This window comes from Astatotilapia calliptera, chromosome 23 (genome assembly GCF_900246225.1).
Source record: "Astatotilapia calliptera chromosome 23, fAstCal1.2, whole genome shotgun sequence".
In the NCBI taxonomy this organism is placed as follows: domain Eukaryota; kingdom Metazoa; phylum Chordata; class Actinopteri; order Cichliformes; family Cichlidae; genus Astatotilapia; species Astatotilapia calliptera.
In genome coordinates, this window is record NC_039323.1 from 32,776,082 (window position 1) to 32,798,588 (window position 22,507).

At 41.4% G+C, this 22,507-nt stretch overlaps 2 protein-coding genes across 6 annotated transcripts in view; one reads left to right on the forward strand and one right to left on the reverse strand.

Annotated features, from left to right (window-relative positions):
- Positions 1-22,507, forward strand: part of gckr (glucokinase (hexokinase 4) regulator) — a 27,917-nt gene continuing 5,410 nt past the window's right edge. The window contains exons 1-20 of one of the 4 annotated variants that reach the window (XR_003271159.1): positions 1-148; positions 3,570-3,719; positions 3,804-3,872; positions 3,964-4,032; positions 4,262-4,335; positions 4,450-4,516; positions 4,590-4,643; positions 4,814-4,908; positions 5,008-5,113; positions 5,231-5,349; positions 7,665-7,763; positions 8,060-8,157; positions 8,309-8,385; positions 10,339-10,435; positions 10,508-10,617; positions 11,843-11,926; positions 12,245-12,385; positions 12,671-12,805; positions 13,607-13,728; positions 14,022-14,158. Coding sequence is in view for 3 of the 4 variants with exons in the window: in XM_026158115.1 (XP_026013900.1) it covers positions 98-148; positions 3,570-3,719; positions 3,804-3,872; positions 3,964-4,032; positions 4,262-4,335; positions 4,450-4,516; positions 4,590-4,643; positions 4,814-4,908; positions 5,008-5,113; positions 5,231-5,349; positions 7,665-7,763; positions 8,060-8,157; positions 8,309-8,385; positions 10,339-10,435; positions 10,508-10,617; positions 11,843-11,926; positions 12,245-12,385; positions 12,671-12,805; positions 13,607-13,720 (1,809 nt within the window). In the remaining variant the exon portion in view is untranslated. The other 3 variants (XM_026158115.1, XM_026158116.1, XM_026158117.1) reach the window with 3 other exon arrangements.
- Positions 16,525-22,507, reverse strand: part of rp1l1a (rp1 like 1a) — an 18,783-nt gene continuing 12,800 nt past the window's right edge. For both annotated transcript variants that reach the window (XM_026158113.1, XM_026158114.1), the window contains exons 6-8: positions 20,860-21,828; positions 19,751-20,764; positions 16,525-19,005 (exon numbers count right to left, since the gene is read on the reverse strand). In XM_026158113.1, the coding sequence (XP_026013898.1) occupies positions 18,580-19,005; positions 19,751-20,764; positions 20,860-21,828 (2,409 nt within the window). In that variant the 3' untranslated portion in view covers positions 16,525-18,579. The remainder of the gene's footprint in view (positions 19,006-19,750; positions 20,765-20,859; positions 21,829-22,507) is intronic.

Below are 22,507 nucleotides of genomic sequence, written 5' to 3' on the forward strand. Positions count from 1 at the left end.
GTTAAATCGGGTCCCGCCCACTTCCCCCTTTCGCTCGCAGTTTCTGTTTTCTCTGCAAATCGTTACCAGTGACCATTTTTGCCAGATAAAGTGGACAATGGCAGGATTAGACTGGACTTATGGTGTTTCCACTTTACGTCAATGGGAAGTAAGTTTATAGAAATCGGCGGACTATTTAGGGAAGTGATTTCTTTTCCTGCAAAGAGTTAGATGAGAAGGTTAACACCGCTTTTGACAGTAAATATAGTGGTAAATATTGTGTATAGCTACAGACAGGATTTGGTTTGATACATTATTGTGAAAAAGTCTTGATTAGGGTTGCTAACTTTTAAACTATCAAATAATGGAGACTCTGGCGTGCACAGCCAGCTGGGCATAGTGTAAATATGCACTGTGTGTTCATATTCTTACAGTAAAAATACAGTAAAACTTTGGCATTCGGTTAATCAATACCTCATCTAAATCAATAAAGAAAAATGCAGTAAATGATGACAGAAATCACAAACAAGCAAAAAATAAAAAAATATTCAAATCAAATACTGCAAATACAGGCATCAATTAGCCAGGTTTCTATGCTACGGAGACCAAACGGAGTCGTAATTTTACGAATCACGCATTACTCCTCATACATGTTGTTCGTCAGGGACCGTCACTAACTGGGCACAAACACTATAAAACACTCGTCTGATACAATTGCAGTCAAATCAGATTTAATATTCGTAAGGTCAATATATTATATTTTGCTCATTATACGGGATGTTCCGGCTAAAACGGGACAGTTGGCAACTATAATCGTGATCCACATCTCATTTCTTTATGCAGTGCTGTAAAAAAGTTTTTCTTTTTTGTCCATATTTGTTACACTTAGTTCAGATCATCAAACAAATTTCAATATCAGACAACAGGGTTGTGGCCAAGCAACTCACAGTTGTTCTAGATGAACATAACATTCTTGATAAATTTCAATCTGGCTTTCGTAAGGCTCACTCTACCGAAACTGCACTTCTTAGAGTGTCTAATGGTATTTTGATGAATTGTGATGCTGGAGAGTGCACTGTTTTGATGTTGCTGGATCTGACCTCTGCTTTTGACACTGTTTATCATCTTATTTTGTTAGATAGATTAAACCACTGGGTGGGTGTATCGGGTACCGCATTGGAATGGTTTAAATCCTATTTGTCAAATCGATCTTTCTCTGTGGCTACCTCTAAGTTCAGATCCTCCGTCAGCTCTCTTGCCTATGGGGTGCCTCAGGGCTCTGTCTTGGGACCGTTATTGTTTTTGTTGTATTTACTCCCTCTTCTGCAACTTCTTAGCTCTTTCTCTGATATTTCATATAATTGTTATGCAGATGATATTCAGCTATATATCTCTTTTAGGCCACCTGATGTTTCTAAGCTCCAAATCTTGCAGTCCTGCTTAGATTCCGTTAGAGATTGGATGGCTGGTAATTACCTTCAACTAAATGCTGATAAAACGGAAGTCATTGTCTTTGCTCCTGAGAAATTTGTTCCCCACGTGGTTAATAATATAGGCCCTTTTGCTTTTTATATTAAATCCTCCATTAGGAACCTTGGTGTTACATTTGATCCAGCTCTGATGCTGGACACACACGTTAAATCTTTGGTTCGCTCTTGTTTTTACCATTTAAGAAATATCGCTAAGCTGAGTCCCATTGTGTCACGTTCCGAATTGGAAATGATTATTCATGTTTTTGTTTCATCTCGCTTAGAGTATTGTAATTCCTTGTTTACTTGCTTAAGTAATGCCTCCCTGGAACGACTGCAGGGTGTTCAAAGTGCTGCTGCTAGGCTTCTGATAAAGCATCACAAATACTCCCATGCCACTCTCCTGCTGATTCAGCTGCATTGGCTCCCTGTCAAATTCAGGGTCCATTTTAAGATCATAATCATGACCTATAGGGCCCTGCACGGTGTAGCTCCAACTTACATAAGTGATCTTCTTCTTCCTTATCACCCCAGCAGGTCCCTGAGGTCTTGTGACCAGGGGTTGCTTGTTGTCCAGCATACAAGGTTAAAAACAAAAGGTGACAGAGCGTTTGTATCAGCGGCTCCCAGACTCTGGAACTCGCTCCCTTTGAGTTTGAGATCTGTGGACTTAATGTCTGTTTTCTGCCTTTGTAAAGCACTTTGTGATTTTATCTTGAAAGGTGCTATATCAGGGGTAGTGCCATTTAAAATTTCCTCAGAGGTCAGTGTGCCATATGATTGCATTAGCAATAAATTTAATAACGCTCTATATGAACAGTTACACACTATCTATAGAACCACTTTATAGAATTATATTTGTTTGCAGATGTTGGCAGCTATCAGCAAATAGTTATCAGCTATTTTGAAACAAAAAAAGACTTTTTATCCATAACATCAAATGAACTGTACAACAGAAAATACAAATGCTATTTATGGCCTCCTCACAACAATGATAAGAAAAATAAACTAAGCCAATATGGCATGTTTGTTAATACAGAGACACACATGTTATGTGATCTCTGGTCTCCCACTCAGAGACCCAGGTCTCCGAGTGTCCAGCATTCAGACGGCTACCTGAGGACTCATGTGAGAGAAAATCTGCTCACACAGATATTTAGAGCCAAATACTGTCAATAAGGCCTCTGCAGTGTTCTGAAGACAGTTAAACTTGTCAGGTGTAGTGATGTCCAGCAGGTGAAAATGCAAGCTCCATGAACACACACAGCTGTGGATTACAGCTGCTTCGATGTCACATTAACTGGCATTAACTCAGCCAGTTAATGCGAGACAAATCTAGCTGCTCATTAAAGATTTCTGGTTTGTTCAGAAAATAAAACATTGGTCCATACACCTGAAAGTCCCAAAAATGCATTGTGTCTCGAGCCTACGGATGTATCCGTGTATTTTCGTGGTGCTGACACTGTGCTGTACAGTATTTATTCTAGCTAAGGTAACCAACCTTACGTTTTCCCCATTTGGCTCATCCTTGCTTCATGTTAGCTACTTTATGCTAGCTAAAGTAGTTGACTGCTGGATCTTACTTGCTTCATTCATTTTATGCTAGCTCAGGTAAACGTAGTTTGCTTCATGCCATCTATTTATTCTAGGTACGTAATAAATCGTATAAAAGATGGACCTAACTACTTGGCCACCTTTTTTAAAGTTATAACAGTTATAAAAGTCCTGTTTTGAAGCTTAGTGCTGAGAACTTTTACCGCCGCCATCTTGCTGTTTAAAAACTGGATGTGACCAGCATGAGGCAGAAGTGATTGTGAAACTGCTAACAACTTATTAATCACAGGTCTTTAGTCAATGAGGATACCGTGACACTGAGACTGACCGGCATGTATAAAATGAACATGTTTTATACACCATGAGGTGAAATGATTGATTTGAACTCATAAACTCATCAGGAAGGTCAAGGCAGAGGGCCATTTTTCTCATTGTTATATAAGCCTGAGGTCAGTCACAGCGATCGGGCTTTGATGGTCCTTCAAAATGATGCAATTGTTTTCATGTTGGATTCACTTTTCAAAGATAGAAGTCAGTTAGTCGTCAGTCTAATTTGTTGTTTCTTAGTCCGCAGATTATGAGCCTTCACTTCCTGTTTCAGAGAAGTCTAACCCCCTGACATGTGACATCGACCGAGCTTCGGCCTATAGCATTGTGAAGATGTTACAAGTTTGTGATTCCCAGATGTTCCAGAAAGAGGCAGGAACGACCTACCAGGTATATCAGTACTAGCCTTCATGATGGGAAAATGTATTCTCAAAATTTCCTTTTGAGAATTTCTTTCTTTAAATCTCATTTCAGAGGCTTTTGAGTGACCAAGTGTTGAAAACCTTAATGGAGGTTGCTAAAAGGGTCGAGGTCATAATAAAGGTGCCTTTTTTTTCTCCTCCCTCAATATTTGGATCTGTATTTGCGTCGGTCAGTCGGGCATAGGCTATTGTGCCTTCTGTGTCTTTAACAGGATCCTCAGGAGAGCTGTGTTGTGATGAGCGGTTGTGGCACTTCTGGTCGGCTGGCTTTCCTGATCTCGGTAAAAGTTGTCCTGAAATACTCTCTGCGCTGTTCAGGCTTCTGGAAAGCGTATCAGTTACTTTCATAATGGAAAATCAAGTGCACAGTGAGCCAGAGCAGAACGAAACAGACCCTGCCAGTAATATGAGGAAAATGGCTCTTAATGAAATTATGTGATCAGATCTCTCTTGCTCATGGAAAAAAAATGCTTCCTGTATTGTGTGTTTATTGTCTGTTTGTGTTGTTAGTCAGGCTTCAACAAAGCACTGAGTCAGCTGAACCAAAGTGAAGTGTATTCATACATCATTGCAGGAGGAGACAGGTGAGTTGGGGTTGTGTAAACAGAATATAACCAGCAGCAATTTTTTTGCTTGATTAAAATCCTGTAATTAACCTGACATATGCACACATACATGTTCTGGTATCATGTCCTCAGAGCTCTGCTTTCCTCTCAAGAGGCTCCTGAAGACGACCCCAGACTGGGCGTGCTCAGTCTGAAGAAGGTCTGGGACATCCTGGAGTGTGTGTCTTGTGTTTTGTGAGAGCATTTTGACCACAGCATGTTGTTCTCTGCAGGTGTGTGAGGGAAAGAAGCGAGTCTTGTTCATTGGCATTTCCTGTGGACTGTCTGTAAGTCAGCCTCAGCTCTGAGGTCAGAGTTTGAATAGTGTATAGCAAATAAGGTTTACCTTGCTCATACCTGAGAAACAATTCAATCTGCAGGTAACTCGAGATCAACCTTTTGAGTTTTGGCGTTCACAACTCTTAACTTCTCGTGTGTGCGATTTCTGCCCCCATAGGCTCCATTTGTGGCAGGGCAGCTGGATTTCTGCTTGCAGCACCCTGAAGTCTACACACCTGTGCTGGTTGGCTTCAACCCTGCACATCAGGCCAGGTACAGGACTTTAAATATTTGCAATGAATGTATGATATGTGATAAGTTGTGAATAAATATCCATTTTGTCTTTGAAACAAACTGTCTTTATGTATGTAGAGATGAGCCCATACAAGACTGCACCTTCACGTTTCACAGTGTGGTACAAAGGATGCAAGAACTTGCAAAAAGCCAGAAGGCCTTCCTCATTAACCCAGCAGTTGGGGTACTTGTACCTTTTGAACTTGATGCCCTACACATTACGGTCGATGTGCATTTATATTCAAAAAAGTAAGTGAGCGGTGTGTTTATGATTGGCTGGTGACTGTGTGTGTCTGTTCAGCCCGAAGCCATCAGTGGGTCCTCCAGGATGAAGGGAGGCAGTGCAACTAAGATTCTCCTGGAAGTTGCCTTCTCTGCTGCTCATGCTGCCACTTCCTCCAACACACCTATCACACATAAGTAAGCTGGAAGACATATGTCATGTGTCATATGCCATGTAATGTCATGAACATGCTAACTCTTGGCATGTTGCTGTTGCAAGTGTGCCACAAGATTAGCTAAAGGGACAGAAAACTTACAAACATACAGTGCAGCACTTCAGAGTCACACTGCTAGTGACCAATGATTTATGTAAATTTGACAAGCTGAACACATTCTGTACTGCACTGGAAGCACGGCACGGAGGAGATTGATTGACAATGGTCTACAGCCAATCAGGACGCAGAACACAACGTGCTGTCAAAAAACCCCAAAAAGCAGCATGCAAAATTGCCCCCAAAAAATCTGCGAGACAGCGAGGCTGCGAAAAGTGAACCGCGTTACAGCGAGGGACCACTGTATACCTACTTCAAAGTGGCCTACAAGTAAGGATTTAGATGATGGTGCCACTGGTTCATATATTACCAGTTACATATTAAAGCCTTCCTTAGGCCTGGGGGATGAACTGCCGTGTTTCTCATCTGCTAGAAATTCCTCAGTCTGTGTCATTTGTTTGACAGTTTATGTTTATGGAAGTTTCCTGTGTTGCAAAGAAATTCTACTAAGTGAAACAATAGATTTCGATCAAATACACAGACCACATAAATAACCACATAAATAACCACATAAACACAAGCTTTAAGTGAGCATACATTTTGGACTAGGCCTAGTCCATCTAGTGCAGCGTTTCAGAACCGCACCACCAAACAAAAATGTCACAAAAAGCATATTGATAATTTTTCCCCTCACACCAGGCATAGCGGAATTGGCTCAGTTTGTCCCCAGTATACCTTTTTTGCTTTCTTCTGATCAGCACTCATGCTAGGGCCTTCATCTGGGTCGGAGTTTTCTCCAGGACCCAGGTCAGACTGGCTACTTTTTCTTTTCAAATATTTATCTATTGCTATTATGCGCTGCATTGTCTCACTATTATGTAATTTCTTCTTCATCTTCTTCTATTTTACTGGCAGTTGGCAACCCATTCAATTAGAGCAGGTAGTTGTACTGCCCTCTAGTGGAGGAGAATGTAATTGTTCTGCCCGTTATTCACGCCAGTCGCTTAGAGTAGCGGTCCCCAACCCCCAGGCAGAGACTGGTCCGTGAGTCGTTTGGTACCGGGCCGTCTGATACCAGGCTGTGAGAGTCGAGACTCGGGTGTGAAATTTATGGTTTTCAGGGTTTTTATAGGTTTTTATCATTTTTGATTGATTGATACTGATTGGAAGACTATACAAGAACAGCTGAACCAAAATAGTTTCATGTGTATTTAAGAAAATAATAAAAAGACAGAATGTACAGTTACTTCTGGGTCTCCATAATAACCCAACTTTACTCACAATAACTCACATTGTGTGCTTGTCAGTTGCATGTATCAATTTAGTATCTGCTCATGTTCTCATAACCCACAGAAAATTTACTGAAATGTCCTTGAAGCTGACATCACCAGCAAGTTGAGATTAAGCAGAAAAGTATGGGCTCAAAATGTGGTCATAAATATTTTGTACTTGTAAATCGGTTTTGTATGTGTAAAAAAAATTTGTGTGTGTGTAAAAAAGATTTGTATGTGTAAAAAAACTCGTGTGTACGTAAAAAAGATTTGTGTGTGGACTTAGCTAAAAAAACCCCTGCAAATTACAAGTACAAATTTTGACCCTATTTTTCTTCCTTTCATCTTATTGGTCAATGTCATGTCAATCACAAATGTAACAATCCAATCAGAGAACAGATGGGTTTGGCTGTCGGAGGGGCGCTTTTTTTGAAAAATCTTTTTTACGCGCGCACACATACAAATCCTGATTTACAAGTACAAAATATTTATGGCCTGTATTTTATATAGCACTTTTACTAGTCCCTAAGGACCCCAAAGCGCTTTACATATCCAGTCATCCACCCATTCATTCACACACACTGGTGATGGCAGCTACATTGTAGCCACAGCCACCCTGGGGCGCACTGACAGAGGCGAGGCTGCCGGACACTGGCGCCACCGGGCCCTCTGACCACCACCAGTAGGCAACGGGTGAAGTGTCTTGCCCAAGGACACAACGACCGAGACTGTCCGAGCCCGGGCTCGAACCGGCAACCTTCCGATTACAAGGCGAACTCCCAACTCTTGAGCCACGATGACCACATTTTGAGCCTATAGAAAAGCTGTTATGTGTATTGGAGGACACCACAGCGTATTTTATTGGGTTTTGCTGACCTCTAGAGGTCATTACAGAAAAGAGAATCTGTTTGGCATGATGATAGACACAAAAATCTGCACTCTGTGCTTTGTTTTTGTGTCTGTTCAATAGTGGTGTTCTGCAGCACATGATGGAATATGAGAGAACTCTGGCTGTCACGTACTCTCAGCCTGATGGCATCACTACTCTGGTGGAGGCAGCGGGAGAAAGGTAGAACATCTCATCCGACATCTTTAACTGACGCCTCGAAACTCACTGAAAAAGAAAACGAAGTATGTTGATTTATAGCAGCACACTGGTTCTAGCAGTTAGTGCAGGTTACAACTGAATCAGCACAAAAAGCATAGAAGCAAAAATGACTACAGATACTTAACATGTTGCCATACTCACAGCTTCCTTTGGCAATCTGTTTGCTGTGAGTAGAGAAAGCTTCTGAACTTCCCCCCGTGACATTTTTCATGTCGGGTCGGCAGTTTCAGTCTGATGTGCGTCTGGCTGTGTTTCAGTTTGCGGTGCAGCAGGCACGTGTATTACCTGGGCTGGGGTTCGCTGGCTTTGCTGGGCCTCATTGATGCCAGTGAGTGTAGCCCCACATTTGGTGCAGGTAAGCGCAGTGCGATGTCCTCATTAGGAGCCAAACTACACTGCCATAAAGAAAATGTCTTTTCTTTTTGTTTCGCATCACAACTAGTGATGGAAACTGTGTGTGTGTGTGTGTGTGTGTGTGTGTGTGTGTGTGTGTGTGTGTGGCACAGACTATGAAGACGTTCGAGGCTTCATCAGAGGAGGATACAGAGAGCTGAATAACAATGACGGTCCCTTAACTTCACTGGTGTGTGAAAGAAAACAATGTAATAACATCTATTTAGACAAAAGATAAACGATTAAGTAATGACTGCATCAAATCTTTCATTTCACACAATGCTCAATCAATTCACAGTGAAGTGCACAGATTCTTCTTCTACAGAAATCCTGCCACTACCAGCTGACTGCAAGCATGGAGATTTCTATTCTAACATGTCTGTGGGTTTGAAACAAGGCCACACAAAGTAATAACATGTCTGAAATCCTGTAAAATCCAATTAACATTAACATCCAGGTCTTGTTGTGTACCTTGCAATGACACATCTGTCTCTGCAGAGCAGAGACTAGAGCAGGATTAGAGTAAAATGCACACTGCTGTATCTGCTCAATGTTCCTTAATCTTTTTTTTTTAATTATACCGCTTGTTGGTGTTAATTAGATTTTCATATCAGTGTCGGTAGGACTTACAGGGCACTCTATCAGTCATTTAGACATAAAATTACATGTTTGCTCCAGCATTCACCTGTTTCAGGGTAGGGATTATATGAATGGGCTAATATGAATGTTGAACAGAGAACCACATCTAGGTCCCCAGTTAGGAAACATAAAGAATTCATTCTACACAGATTAGCTGACTAAAATACAACCACTTCTTTGTGTCCCCCTCGGAATAATGTAAAAAAAAAATGAGCAAGATTAATGTAGAAAACAGAGAAAAATAACATATTTATAAAGCATTACAGCTAGCAAGTGCATGCTGAGGTGCCTGTTGCCACAAATTTAGCTAGCAGGTAGTACAAGGGGTTATTGTCTCTGACTAGTTCTGACTTACACTTGATTTCCTAGCATCCCAGCCTCAGTGGATCCCCAGGATCTTACAAGACCGAACTTATGGCTCCAGATGTTTTTCTACTAACATTTATGACCAGATCACCACCAAGTCATAAATGTGTATTAGCAAAATAATCTGAATGCAAGGAACAGAGCCAAACTTAGCCTGCATCATCTGACATCCTTCTACACATTCAACTGGAAAATGTGATATAGCCATACTGCTACAGTTTTGCAAACTGTGTGAATCATTAAGTCTTATTAAAGGACCCAAAATCCAAGATACAGGAGGCAAGGAGGCAGTCCAAGAGAACAAACGTTGAATTCAATTTATTTTATTTCAGTTTAAAGGGCCAAATCACAAAAACAGTCACCTCAAGGCGGTTTATATTGTAAGGTAAAGACGCTACACTAATACAGAGAAAAACCCAACAATCTGATGTCCCTCTTTGCACAAGCACTTGGCGACAGTGGGAAGGAAAAAGTCCCTTTTAAGAGGAAGAAACTTCCAGAAGAATCACAAGAATATCACAATGGAAAAAAAGGGGAAACATACTATTAGTAGACACCCCGTCAAAGAGAGGCGTGTCCTATTACACTAATTAGGGCAACAGGACACAGGGTGGAAACTATCAGGGAAGAGTGAAAGTCGGAAATGAGGGAAAAGGGAGGAAGTCGAACTGACTTAAATAGATAAAGATTAACCTTGAACAAATAAATACTAAGACATGACAGTGACAGACATGGATAACACCCAGAGAACCAAAAACTAGAATACATACTAAAATAAAAAAGATTCAAAGCCTCTACAAGCAAAACACCCCAAAGTTCTCTGAAGTGTAAAAACAGTAAAACTGAAACTCAAATATTGACTAAGAATACAACCCCCCCCCAAAACAGTTGAACCATGGCACGCCTCGGTGAACAGCTTTCCACAGCTGTTATTGCTGCACGCCACCTTCCAACCCACCTCCAGCTCAGCTCCACATCTTCTGTCATCGTTGCCGTTCTGTTCTGTGCTGAGGCCACGCTGCCCTTTGCTTTCATTATAAACATGTGACAGGGCAGAGAGATGCTAATACCAGTCTTCTTCTTCTTCAGTGGTCCTGGCTATACCATAGTTTTCTCTGAAGCTATGTCTTTCCTGTAGGGCCCCAAGTTCTCCATAGCACATGAGGACTTCCTACATCTGATCCTGCCGTGTCTTACTGATACGGACACTGTGCTGCTAATCTACACGCACTCCGGTGAGACGGCGCTTTGTTTGTAACTTGGATTTTTTCCAGAGCAGCAAGTGTTTTGACAGCCTCTCTCCACAGATGACGCCACTGAAGTGGGTAACATGGCCCGCAGAGTGAGAGAAAAGACGCCCAACCTCCATGCTGTTTATCACCAGGCTGATGGAGACACAGCAGCTTCTTTACAACAAGTAGATGTCTGAAGTTTTGGAGCTGCAATATTATTGTCTGATCTTTATGGAGTCACAATTAGAGACAGAGAGGATCTAGCTAAACTAATAACACACAAACTGCACTGTTATTCACATGTCCAGCCCAAACTAAGTGTCATTTTAAAAAATAAGCTGTATTTTTCATTTTGGCAGTGACTTGACAATCACTCAGCCTACAGCGAGGTCTGTGTTCACACGTTAATCTTGAATCGTGTTTCACGCACAGTGCTGACTGATGGATTTTACAAACATGCACACTGCTGTGCGCACTGCATGTATGAACACCTGTTCAAGGTTTAACTGCATTGCTTTGACATTAGCATGAGCCAAGATGTTGTAAGACCTTGGGGGTCTTAGCATAACAACCTCCATCAGCTACAAAACTATTTCAGTTCATCAGTATTTTGGCATTTAAAAATATGAATTTCATTTCATTAGCCATTTTGTTTCAGGTTATGTACTGCTGCACTCAAAGCCCTCTTTAAAATATGTTTATAGACTGTTAAATCAGTTGTTCCCTCAGTAATTACAGGTTTTCCATGCCCTGAGGTATCACAACAAATTCTTTCTCATCTGTCAACGGAACAACATCCCGAAGTGCTCTGTTGCAAACTTGGGATGTGCCAGTGACAGCTGTTGCTAGAGGCATTATGTGTTCAGGTTCTCTTTTCTTTCCATTTCCAATTTGGGAACATCTGAGGAACACCTGGATGAAATTTCAGTACATCTTTGATCTCAAACCTGTACTTTAACCTTGAATGTCTCAGGAGTTCCTTGAGGGAATGTTTTGGATGGACTACAACTGGTAGTTTCTCTTTCCCAGTGTAAAAAAGATTAGTTTAAAGTCAGGTCTGTGGTAGTAAATCTACCAATTTAAATGAACTCTATGAATTCTGCCAGGAAGACTGATCAAATATTAAGCCAGAAGCTGATGGTTACCAAAAGGGCCTGGTCGTGGTTCAGCTTACTGTGGGACATTAGTGGGTTTGTATTGTATACAAACGTCTGACTAAGTTCTTCCAGCCTGAACCATGAGTGATCATGAATGTGTCTGGGTATAGTGTAGTCAGATGGTGTCTGGCTACAATTGTGTCTTATATGAAAATCAGATAACATATTAGCATTAACTGATACAAAAATCAAGGTTCACAACCTTTTATAACAACTGTACTTGGGTATTAATGTGGGTATCTTTTCTTTGCAGGACGACATCAAAAAACTGTGTTTATCTACACTAAAGATAACTTGGCCTCAAGAAGCACTTGTTTCAGGGACCTTGCAGCATATGGTACAGTATACACACACACTTTGACACACATTAGCCCAACAACTCACTGAAGCATGAGAAATAATATAATATTAAATGCTCTGCCTCTGCCATTATATTTCTGCCACCTTCTTTCCTTAGAGACGTTTGCACCCATATAAAGAGATAAATACAGTGTAAGGATGGAGTGTCAAAAAAAGTAGTCTTTATTGATTCTCAATTTTTCTTGCTTCTGTAGATCTTATTTTGGATGGCAGGTTATTTTCTTTAATGTTTCCTCTCAGTGTGGTTTTTATAAATGCAGGGGAAGGAAAATCAATAACTTTTCTGTGTGAGCAGCGGGAGCTGTCCACCAAGCTGGTGCTGAACGCTGTGAGCACTGGAGCTCATGTCTTAAAGGGGAAGATATACCAGAACCACATGATTGACCTGCAGGTCACCAACACTAAACTGTACCGCAGGGCCACGCGTTTACTCCAGGTACTGTGATGTAAAACGCTAACAAAGCTTAAACACTGCATTACAGGGTGTACTGTTTGTGCTCCGTCCTTTTCATGATTACTGACTACAATTTTCACACTATGCCCTTTTTTTTAGTAACCAATAAACAACATGATGGGAACCCACAGGGCAAAGTGTTTTTGTTTTTTTAAATAAGTCCATCTTCTTACTTTTCTTTCTGTTTACGTGCAGCACATTCAGCAAAGAAGACTATAACTTACTAGAACTTAGAGGTAAATTAAGGCTTAATCATTCTATTTTCAGAAGCTTTCTACATGTCCAGAGGAAAAATGTGAGGAAGCTCTTTTAAAGGCAATCTACCGAGTAGACATGCTGACACTGGAGATGACATCCTCTGACATCACCACACACACGTGCTTTGCCAGAAACAGCACCAAGGTAAAGAGGTGATGTGCATGTTGCTGACAGATCCATACCAGAAACCCGATTTTAAAAACGGTTTCTTCTTGTCATTACCTCTTTCAGTTATACGTAAGTGCTTTAAAAAGCTTTACAAACATATGTTGAAACACATTTTAGAATTTAAAAACAACCACTTTTTAAAATAAGATTATTTTGACACATTAGCCTATAGCTGTGAAAACTACTATATTGCTGTTCATTGGTTCTGTGTAAGAGGTTGGAGGTTTTTATCAAAGTTCTTATAATCAAGAGGGTCTCAGGCTGTGATAGTTTTCTCTTGGGATTACATCACATTCACTTTTACTCATTTTACTCCATTTCAGAGGGGAAGTGCCAACTGCTGTGGCACTCCTCGTCTCTTTGCTTGATTTTGCTCGTCGTCAGATTGTCCATTGATCCAAAGATGCTTGTGACATAGAAAGAATCATGTTTAGAAGTTAACTTTGGTCTTCTTCCCCTCACCCCCAACCAGTCACAGCTGATTGCCGCCCTTTCCTGTGTCTGGTTCTGCTGGAAGCTTCTTCCTGTTAAAAGGGAGTTTTTCCTTCCCACTGTCGCTGAGCGCTTGCTAGTAGGGGTTTGTCTCACTGTTGTTGTTTTGTTGTGATTTTGCAGTATATAAATAAAAGTGAATTAAATTGAATAAATTACTTTATGTAGAATGACCCACATGGTTGAAGAAAAATCTGGTTTCTGGTACGGAAATCACATAAAGAGCTGAATAACTGAAGAGAGAGGAACTAAACGGCTGTATCATGTTGTCTCCCTCTTTTTAAGGTGGTCCCTCTGGCTTTGGTCATTTTACTTACCGGTTGGTCACTGGTGGAGGCGGAGTCACATTTGAAGCAGCAGCCAATTGTTAGGGAAGCCGTGGCTCAGTGGATGTGGTAACGGAGGCCGTTAAGTTAAAATCTTACATACAAAACACAAATTTGAGCACTTTTATCTCACTCTTAAATGAACATACTTCTGTTTTAATTTAATGTGATTGAAATAAAATAAGTAAATTTAAAAAAGTGTGTTTTCTAAGATAATGAAAGTTTTAGCCTTTTTGACTCAAATTCACTAAACTATGTTAGAAAGCCTGACACTCTATGTTCTGTAAGTGTTTTCTGGAATTTAAAGGCTCAGCAGGATCTGTCCGTGTGATGTAAGTCAATCTCAATCCCTCTTTTGCTCAACTTACTCACAGGTAGGGGATTAGCGTGGTTTATGTGTGAGTATCTTGAGAGAGAGGTTGAACAGCTTTGGAACTCCACTGGAGGAGAGCCAAACACAGCGGCGAAGCCGAGAGAGAAGGAGGTCCCAAGAAGATGAAGTGCACATCAGGTCTGGATCAGAAAGCGTTAGGACACAATTCTCAGCATTTCTGTTTGCCACCTATAAAATCACAGTGATTTTACTTCATAAACCATTTATTACTTACACTACTGGCTGTTTGATTTTGTAGCATGATGTTAACAAGTGCAGGAAAAAATGGAAGTAAAGGGCCTGAGATCATTGCACTTTATTATGTGTAAGACTAAAGCCGGGAAGTGATTAGCGTAGCTTAATAACCTGAAAGTAGAAGGACACATCTTGCTCTCTCTCATTTCTTGGGTTTCGATCTATACACAGAAACAAATTTGTTACACAATCAAAGTGTCTAATTGTCTCTAAACCGCTACTAGTGGAAGTTCCTTTCACCTGTAGCTTTTGAGTTTATAGGCGTTTAGCCATGCTAGCTGTTTCTTTCTGGTTAGATGCCATGCTAACCTAAGCTAATCACCATGTAACTAGACTTATTAATGTAAGTTTGCGTTTCAGTACTCTAAAGCTGGGCATTTTAACATGGTGGTCTGTGGGTATAACTCACTTTTGGAGCAACCTCAAGTGGCCATTAGAGGAACTGACATTTTTAGACATTTCACTGCATTTAACAATCATTTACAGATGAGGACAGAATTATTAAACAAATCAGGGCCTTGTGCTGGCCAGTCAGTCACATTCACTTAGGTCTTCTGGGGCAGTTTTTCACACACACCGCAAGATCTGATATCTCCGTGTTGGCGTTGTCCCAACATCATAATAACAATAGTCCCAGATCAACATCGCAACTAACCAATATGTCTGAGCATTCAATTATCTTTAGTCAAGAAGTTAACTAATGCTATTAAAAAGTATCATTAGCAAACCAACTTTAGTAACCTAAATTTGGCTAAGAGGAAACCAAACTTGATAATATATTCATTATATCAATAAAATTAATAAAGAAAACACTTCAAATTCTTACCATTTGTCTGACAAGAAAGTTTTATATAAAGAAGGGTATTTTTCTTCTTTTTTTATCCACATTGCGAAGCTATGACAACATGATTGCTTAGTTGCAATGTTGATCCTGGAACGAGGTTAACACACCAAAACAGGCATGTTAGATACACTGTTCTTCACCAGAAGCAACATATGTTTTGGGTTATGGTCATGTTGGAAAATAAAGTGATGACCCAAACACAGTTTTGCTGCTGACTGCTTGAGGTTTTCTTTAAAAATCTTCACATATCCTTTCTCCTTCATGATTCTTTCCACCTTGACAAGATTCCCAGTTCCAGACACACTGAAGGATCCCAACATCATAATACTCTCACCACCGTGTTTCACTGTGGGGATTGCGGTGTTATTGGGTTATACAGCACGAAACTAATAAGTGCCTGCCGGACACGTGGGGATTGGTTGATCAAATGAACGCTGGTATTTTCTGTTGAGAAGAGCGGAAACTTGTCAGTGTGGACATCGCACTCCTATAGGCTCCACTCAACAAGAACTTACGAGAGGCAGCGAAGACCGGATTATGAATAAGCGCCAAGAAGACAGGTACTTCGTGTGGGTTATGCTTACATTTGAGTACCAGTCATGATCAGACAGCAACAAGTTGACGAAGTTGAGAATTTCTGCTACCTAGGTAGCATTATCTCAAACGACGATGTCTCCGATCGAGATGTCTGTTCCAGGATTGGCATGGTGTCTGGAGTTACAGCACATCTGGAACTCAACTTTACTGAACACGCCGATCAAGATTCATCTGTTCAACTCCATTGCTATCCCAATCACCCTCTACGTTAGCGAGACATGGCAATCAAGAAATGCAACAATCCGTCAGCTGAACGTGCTCCAACAACGTGGCCTCCGGCAAATTCTGGGACCGGATAATGAACAAAGAGGTGCTACAAAGAGCAGACATGCTTCCCCTAGCCGATATTGTTGCTCAACGTTGATTTCGGTTTGCAGCAAAATTCCTTTGCCTACTCCTTCACCGGCCAGCCAAAGTCGCCATGACATGGTTTCCACATAAAGGGAAACGCAAAAGAGGAGGTCCTAAGACCACCTGGTGCCGGACCATAATAGATGATCTGGAGCATGCCAGCATTAACTTGGATGAAGCCGAAGCAATAGCAGCTGATCAACAACAATGGACATCAATAGCTGGCCGATGCGCTGCATGGTGTAGGAGAAACTAAAGACTAAAGAAAAGACCACTCTCCAATCTTTCTTTAAACATAATCAATGTTTCTATGACCAAAGAGCTCTAGTTTCATTTCATCTGACTAATAGACGTACTTCCACGATACATGCTTGCATAACTGACTTGGAGTTTCAGCTCCATCAAACACTGCTGAGTTACAGAAATGTGTCCAGATTATTATAGAACATTTGGAGAATTACCATTCAGTGCATTTATTTTATTTCTGTCAGTATCATTACATTCATATAATCATTTGCTCTAAGTACATGATGTTCACTTTGTGATGCTTAAGATTAGTGGACGGACAGACAGACCAGTAACAGCATAGGCACACACACCTTCTTGGTGCCACAAAATAGGAGGCTTTTGTCAAACTAAGCAGTAAGAGATAAGCGCCTCATTCTCACTGTCCTGAGCACACACTGACCGTGTGCAGTGTCCCTGCTCTAATATACAGTTGAAGAGTAAGCCTGAAGCCTTTACCAGCAGCTTTGACTCATTCCAGCTTGTTTAACAGGCTTTGTGAGTCTAATGGAGAGCCACTAACTTAAGTGTGATCTCCTCCTCTGTTTGTGTCGATCATCCTCTATGTAACCATGGATACAATAAGGCATCAGTAACACGCTTCACGCTGTTGTTCCACATGGCTGGTGTGCAAACTCCGCCAGTATCTACAGCATGTAACACACACCTAAGGAGACTCCTTTACCAAAGCAGCAGAGAAAGGTTTACATCAACCTTAAAGTCAGGCTGCCGTCTCCTAAAATTTCCTGCAGCTACATGCTGCACACTGTTTCTCCTGGGACAAAAAGCATTTATGGTATGATCACAGTAATAGGATTACATAAATACAGTGAGGTACAGCACAGTTAAAACACATTCTAACTGTCAAGAATTCAAAGATAATACATTGTTATTAAAGTACAGTATGTATTATTTGAAGGTACCTGAAAATAGAATACTTTGACATTTTGAAAAATACAGCTGTTTACTTTCTTGCTAAGAATTGACTAAGAAAACATTTATATATGCAAGCTAAATGCTAAATGAATACAAAGTTGGGAGTTAATGAGCTTTGTTTAACTTAACACTGGAAGAAAAAGGAAACTGTGAGCTAGCTTTGTTTAGAGGACAATAAAAATGACATTAGTTTATTAGACACTCTAAAGGTCAGTAATTAGCTATGCTAAGCTAAGCTAATTCTAGCTTTTAAGTGTGTACGCTTGATAGTGCTGATAAGTCTTCATACTAGCTCAGCAAGAAAGCAAACAAGCCTATTTTTCAAAAAAAAGATTCTAATGTAATCACATTACAGACTTGTATAGGTTTAAACAATTGATTTAACAGGTTAAAGATTTAAACAAGTAGTTAAATAATAGGTAAGCTAGGAAATAACCTTTTTTTAAATCTCCACGACAATGACATTTTATGACTTCCTTTGTACACTTAATGACAAGTTTTGACAACTAAATATATATATAATGAAGACATGGTTTGAAGAGCAGTAGAGTAGAATAGTTTGGGGTTTTTCCGTAGCTGCAGCGGCAGAGACCACCCTCACTAACTTCTGATGCACACCCAGTCACTTTGTTTTATAAGCAGGGTGAAATATGACAAAAAACCCACAAGTTATAAAAGACCTTCAAGGATTACTTCTAGTATGTTTTTCAGGGTAAAAAAATCAAAGCAAGCTGGGTGACCAAAACCCTGAGAATCCAGCACTGACTCAATGATACAGCTCCAAGAAATAATCGCAGAACTGAACCGATAACCCAAGTAAATACAAATGCCACGGCTGAGCAAACGTGTAGTAAATATAAAAAGCTATTCCATTCAATACAGCAATAAATCTGTCCACTGAGCACAAAACTGAGTTCTGATAAGTCACCCATAGATACCAAGTGTTAGTTTTTCAAAAATATATTCTCATATGCCTTCTTACATACAGTTAACTTCAAAAATATACACAGATCCATTATAAACACAATAAATGTACGATAGACTGGTTTCAAGTTTCATTTTACTTTTGTAACATAAATCAGTTTTGTTCCTCCTAAACAAGATCTGGATTAATAAAGTGCTTCAAGTTTTTAAGTGAGTCTTTAAACCTATAAAAATGCCTATGTTGATCCAGTGTAGTCCCAGGAAGAGCAAATTATGTTTTTAAAACTATGTCACTAAGTTGGGGATTCACCTGGCGAATAGTCTTTGAAAGTGTCCTGAGGTGTATCCAAAAACTGTCCAGTTTGTCTTAACCCTCTTTCGGTTTGAGTTGCTTGACCTTGGCTGGTGACCGGCTCCTTCTCTGGCCATTGCTACCACCTGTGGCTATGCTGTCAGCCGTTTTGGACACTTCAGTGGAGTCCACAGGATTTTGTGGGGACTCAGCGTCGATGTCCTCCAATGAGCCAGGCTGGGACTCCACTGAGGTTCTGGTGAACTGATGCAGAAGAGCACCATCCTCTCCTTTGCTTCCATTTGCCTTATCCTCTTCCTCTAGCTTGAACTCTTTAACAGCATCTTCCTCCTCATCTTTGTCTTCTCCACTCTCTTCCTTCTCCTCCGATCCCGATTTGTCAGCAGTGGTGTCGCTTGAACGTTTGCTATCTATGTCCGAGTCTTCCGCGTCTGCCTCCTCTCCCTCGGTCATGCAGGCAGCTGGAATCGCGTCCTGCCCCTGTAGGGTTAAATGAGATAACAATAAATGATTTCTGAGCAGTTTTAATTAGATGAATTGGGCATTAGAGTGCTGTAATTACATCTACAAGATGCTTACATAGTACCACCAAATTAATGTGTGAGATTAAAATGAGTTAATCAGTGCAGGGAGGTGCCAGTAAATAATATCACCAAACTGATCCTTAACTGGTTTCAGCTTCCGATGGAGGCAAAAATACACAGTTTAAAAGTATTTTTAACATGTTGAAGCTTTTTTTGTAACTGGCAAAAGCAGCATACGTCCATCAGTGGAAGCTTCATGTTGGTGCCAAACAAAACAGATTTGTTCAGGCTCTCTAATTGGATGGCGAGATTATCTTTTCCCACAGGCTTAGAATTAGTGGTGAGGATGCAATAGGTCAGATTCCTCTTTAAGGAACAGCGCAGTTTGTTGTTCAGGGACTCAGTGGTGTTTTGTATTCACTTTGTATTCTGTATTCACTTGTAGTGGATTGATACAATAATTTGCGGTACTGCACGGCACTAAAGGGGAGTCAAAATTAAGCTGGAGAGTCAGTCTGATCATGTTTGTTGGCCTATTTGACATCTTTAATCAATGCGGTTAAACTTCCATGAGTGCAGTGCTGTTTTACTAACATGAAAGTGACTGTCCTTTAAAAGAAAAAAAAGAAAACAATGCTATCCTTTGTGTTATACATAATAATTACTGAATAAACTTCAGTAAAAACATGGTTCACATTTACCTGTGGCGAGGTTCTTTCCTTTTCAGATGCCTCCCCTTCCTGTTCCTCACTCGATTCACCCTCTCCTGTGTTGTCTTCCTCGTCATCTTCACCCTCTGCTGACGCACTGTCCCTCTCTGCAACCTCCTTTGACAATGTCGACTTTTCATTTTCTGTCGTTTCTGCGGCACTATCCTCCCCCTCTTCCACACTTTCACCCTCGGTGGGTTTTTCTTTATCGTCTACTCTCTCATCACTCTCTTCATTTTCTGGGGTTTCTCCTTTGCCCACTGACGCCTCTTTTACTGTGTCTTGGTCGCTTGTCTCCTCTTCTTCGCCAGTTCCTGTGTCTCCCTCATTTTCCTCTGTTTCATCTTCTCCCATCTCTTCTTCATCCTCTCCTGTTTGCTCCTCTCCCTCCTCCTCTTGGTCACTCTCATCCTCGTTTCTGGTACACTTACACTGATGTTCTTCATCCTCCCCTCCAGTTTCTGATGTCTCATCTTCTCTCACTTCTTCACCACTTGTTCCTTCTTCTTCCTCCTCCTCTTTGCTTGCATCACTTTCCTCATTTTCCTCCTGTTCATCTTCTGTCTCCTCTTCTTCCCTTGCTTTACCGTCATCGTTTTCTTTTTCAGCCTCTTCATCTTCCTCTGCAATCGTCTCCTCTAAAACAACAACAGCTCTGATGTCCTCTTTGGTTTCCTCGTCTTCCTCTTCCTCCTGGACTACGTCTAAATTCCTCCCATCGTCGTCTACAGCCGCCTGGCTTTCGTCTTCCACTGCCGCAGGCTGCGGCACGGTTGCAGGGGCTGGGCTTTTCTTCAGCTGAAGTATCTTAAGTAGGTCAAAGTCCTTCATCACCGGTGCTTCAGCCGCTAGCGGGTTGATTTTGAAAGGCCGTGCAGCCATTTTCTTGCGAACACAAGCTTCGCATGGACAGTATTCGTCGTCACTTCGCTGGTCGCTGAACTCCCCTGTCATCTCTCCGTCGCTGAGGGACTCGCTGGTCTTCACCGACTGTTTCTTCATAATCTAAAAAGACAAACAAACAAACAAAAATTAAATCCAACAATTTATGTCATCCAAGCAGTATCCTCTGCTATGAAGACAGTTTGTGGTAGATTTACCTTCAACATCTGACGTCTCTTCTCTGTTGTAGTGGACTCTCTGGAGAGATGTGTTCCTTGTGGCGGCCGAGGTGACCTACCACCTCTCCCCGCTCGACCCTGAATCTTCCTCATTTCACGTTCAATACTGCCCTGGATGCGTCGGCTCACCTCATCCCTCAGCTCGCATATCATGGTGTCCAGGATGTGACTGTCATCTAGATCCCATCGAACTTTGAACTCTGCCACTGCATTAATGTAGTGGACCATAAACTGTTTTTCAAGCTTCTTCAGAAGGTGAAGTACCCACACTGGGTCAGGGTCTTGGGATGGTCTTTTGGCCAAAGATGCTCGAAGAACAGTTGGGGGTGTGCCTGTACTAGAGTCTTCCAATGTCTCGTGCTCATTATCGGTGGGAGATTTGGAACTGTCTTTGGCAGAGGTCTTGTCTGATGACTCTGAGGGTTTGGAGCTTTCGCTTCTTTGAGGAGCTTCTTCACTTTGCACTGGTTCCTCTGCTGTGTCTGCCTTAGCTTGGTCTGTGAATGTTTCCTTGTGTTCTGTCTCAATATCTGTATCTCCTGCCATTTCATTTCCCTCTTCCTCCTCTTCTACAATGTTCTCTGCTACCTCGTGTGCTTGTAGAGATTCTCTCTCTTTTGGAGGTGTCTCATCTCCTCCTTGATTGCCATTTCCCTTCCCTGAACCTGCAGAGCCACTGCTCATATCCACCCCAGATGAGGACCTTGGTGGTGTCACCTGCTCTGGGCTACTGTTCTTGTTCTCCTTTGTCTCCTTGGCTTGGATGTTCCCAGGCTCAGTGAGCCACAGGGAATGAAGGATAGCCATTATGTCTTCATACTGCTGGCTGCGACCCTTCTGTACATCACAGCCAGGGCCCAATGAAGGCTCAATGAGCTGGAGCTGGGCCAAACAGTCCAAAAGACCCCTGGCTGATGTGCTTAGTCGGCGTCCATAAACCGGAGACACCTAAGATCAAAAAGAAAACATTCAGAGAATGTAGAATATGTTCAATGCAGGAATTATAGTCAAATTCAAATAATTACAACTGGTTAAAAAGGAATTTCAAAATCCTGAAATTAACTGAGCAGAATTTTAGGATTTCTAGATTTAACATCTAAGATCTGCAGGGACACAGGTTGCCTGTTTAGGACTGAAGGTAGTTTATGTTAACATCCACCTCTTTTCATGTCATTTTCACATATTCGTCATCAGACGATCGTGGCTCAAGAGTTGGGAGTTCGCCTTGTAATCGGAAGGTTGCCGGTTTGAGCCCCGGCTTGGACAGTCTTGGTCGTTGTGTCCTTGGGCAAGACACTTCACCCGTTGCCTACTGGTGGTGGTCAGAGGGCCCGGTGGCGCCAGTGTCCGGCAGCCTCGCCTCTGTCAGTGCGCCCCAGGGTGGCTGTGGCTACAATGTAGCTTGCCATCACCAGTGTGTGAATGTGTGTGTGAATGGGTGGATGACTGGATATGTAAAGCGCTTTGGGGTCCTTAGGGACTAGTAAAGCGCTATATAAATACAGGCCATTTACCATTTATTTGGCATATCTAACCCAAAACTTATAACTTCTAAATTTGAAAATTTGCATGTTAATTATGTAGGGTCAAATGGATCATGAACATGGTACATTTCCCAGCAAGTCAA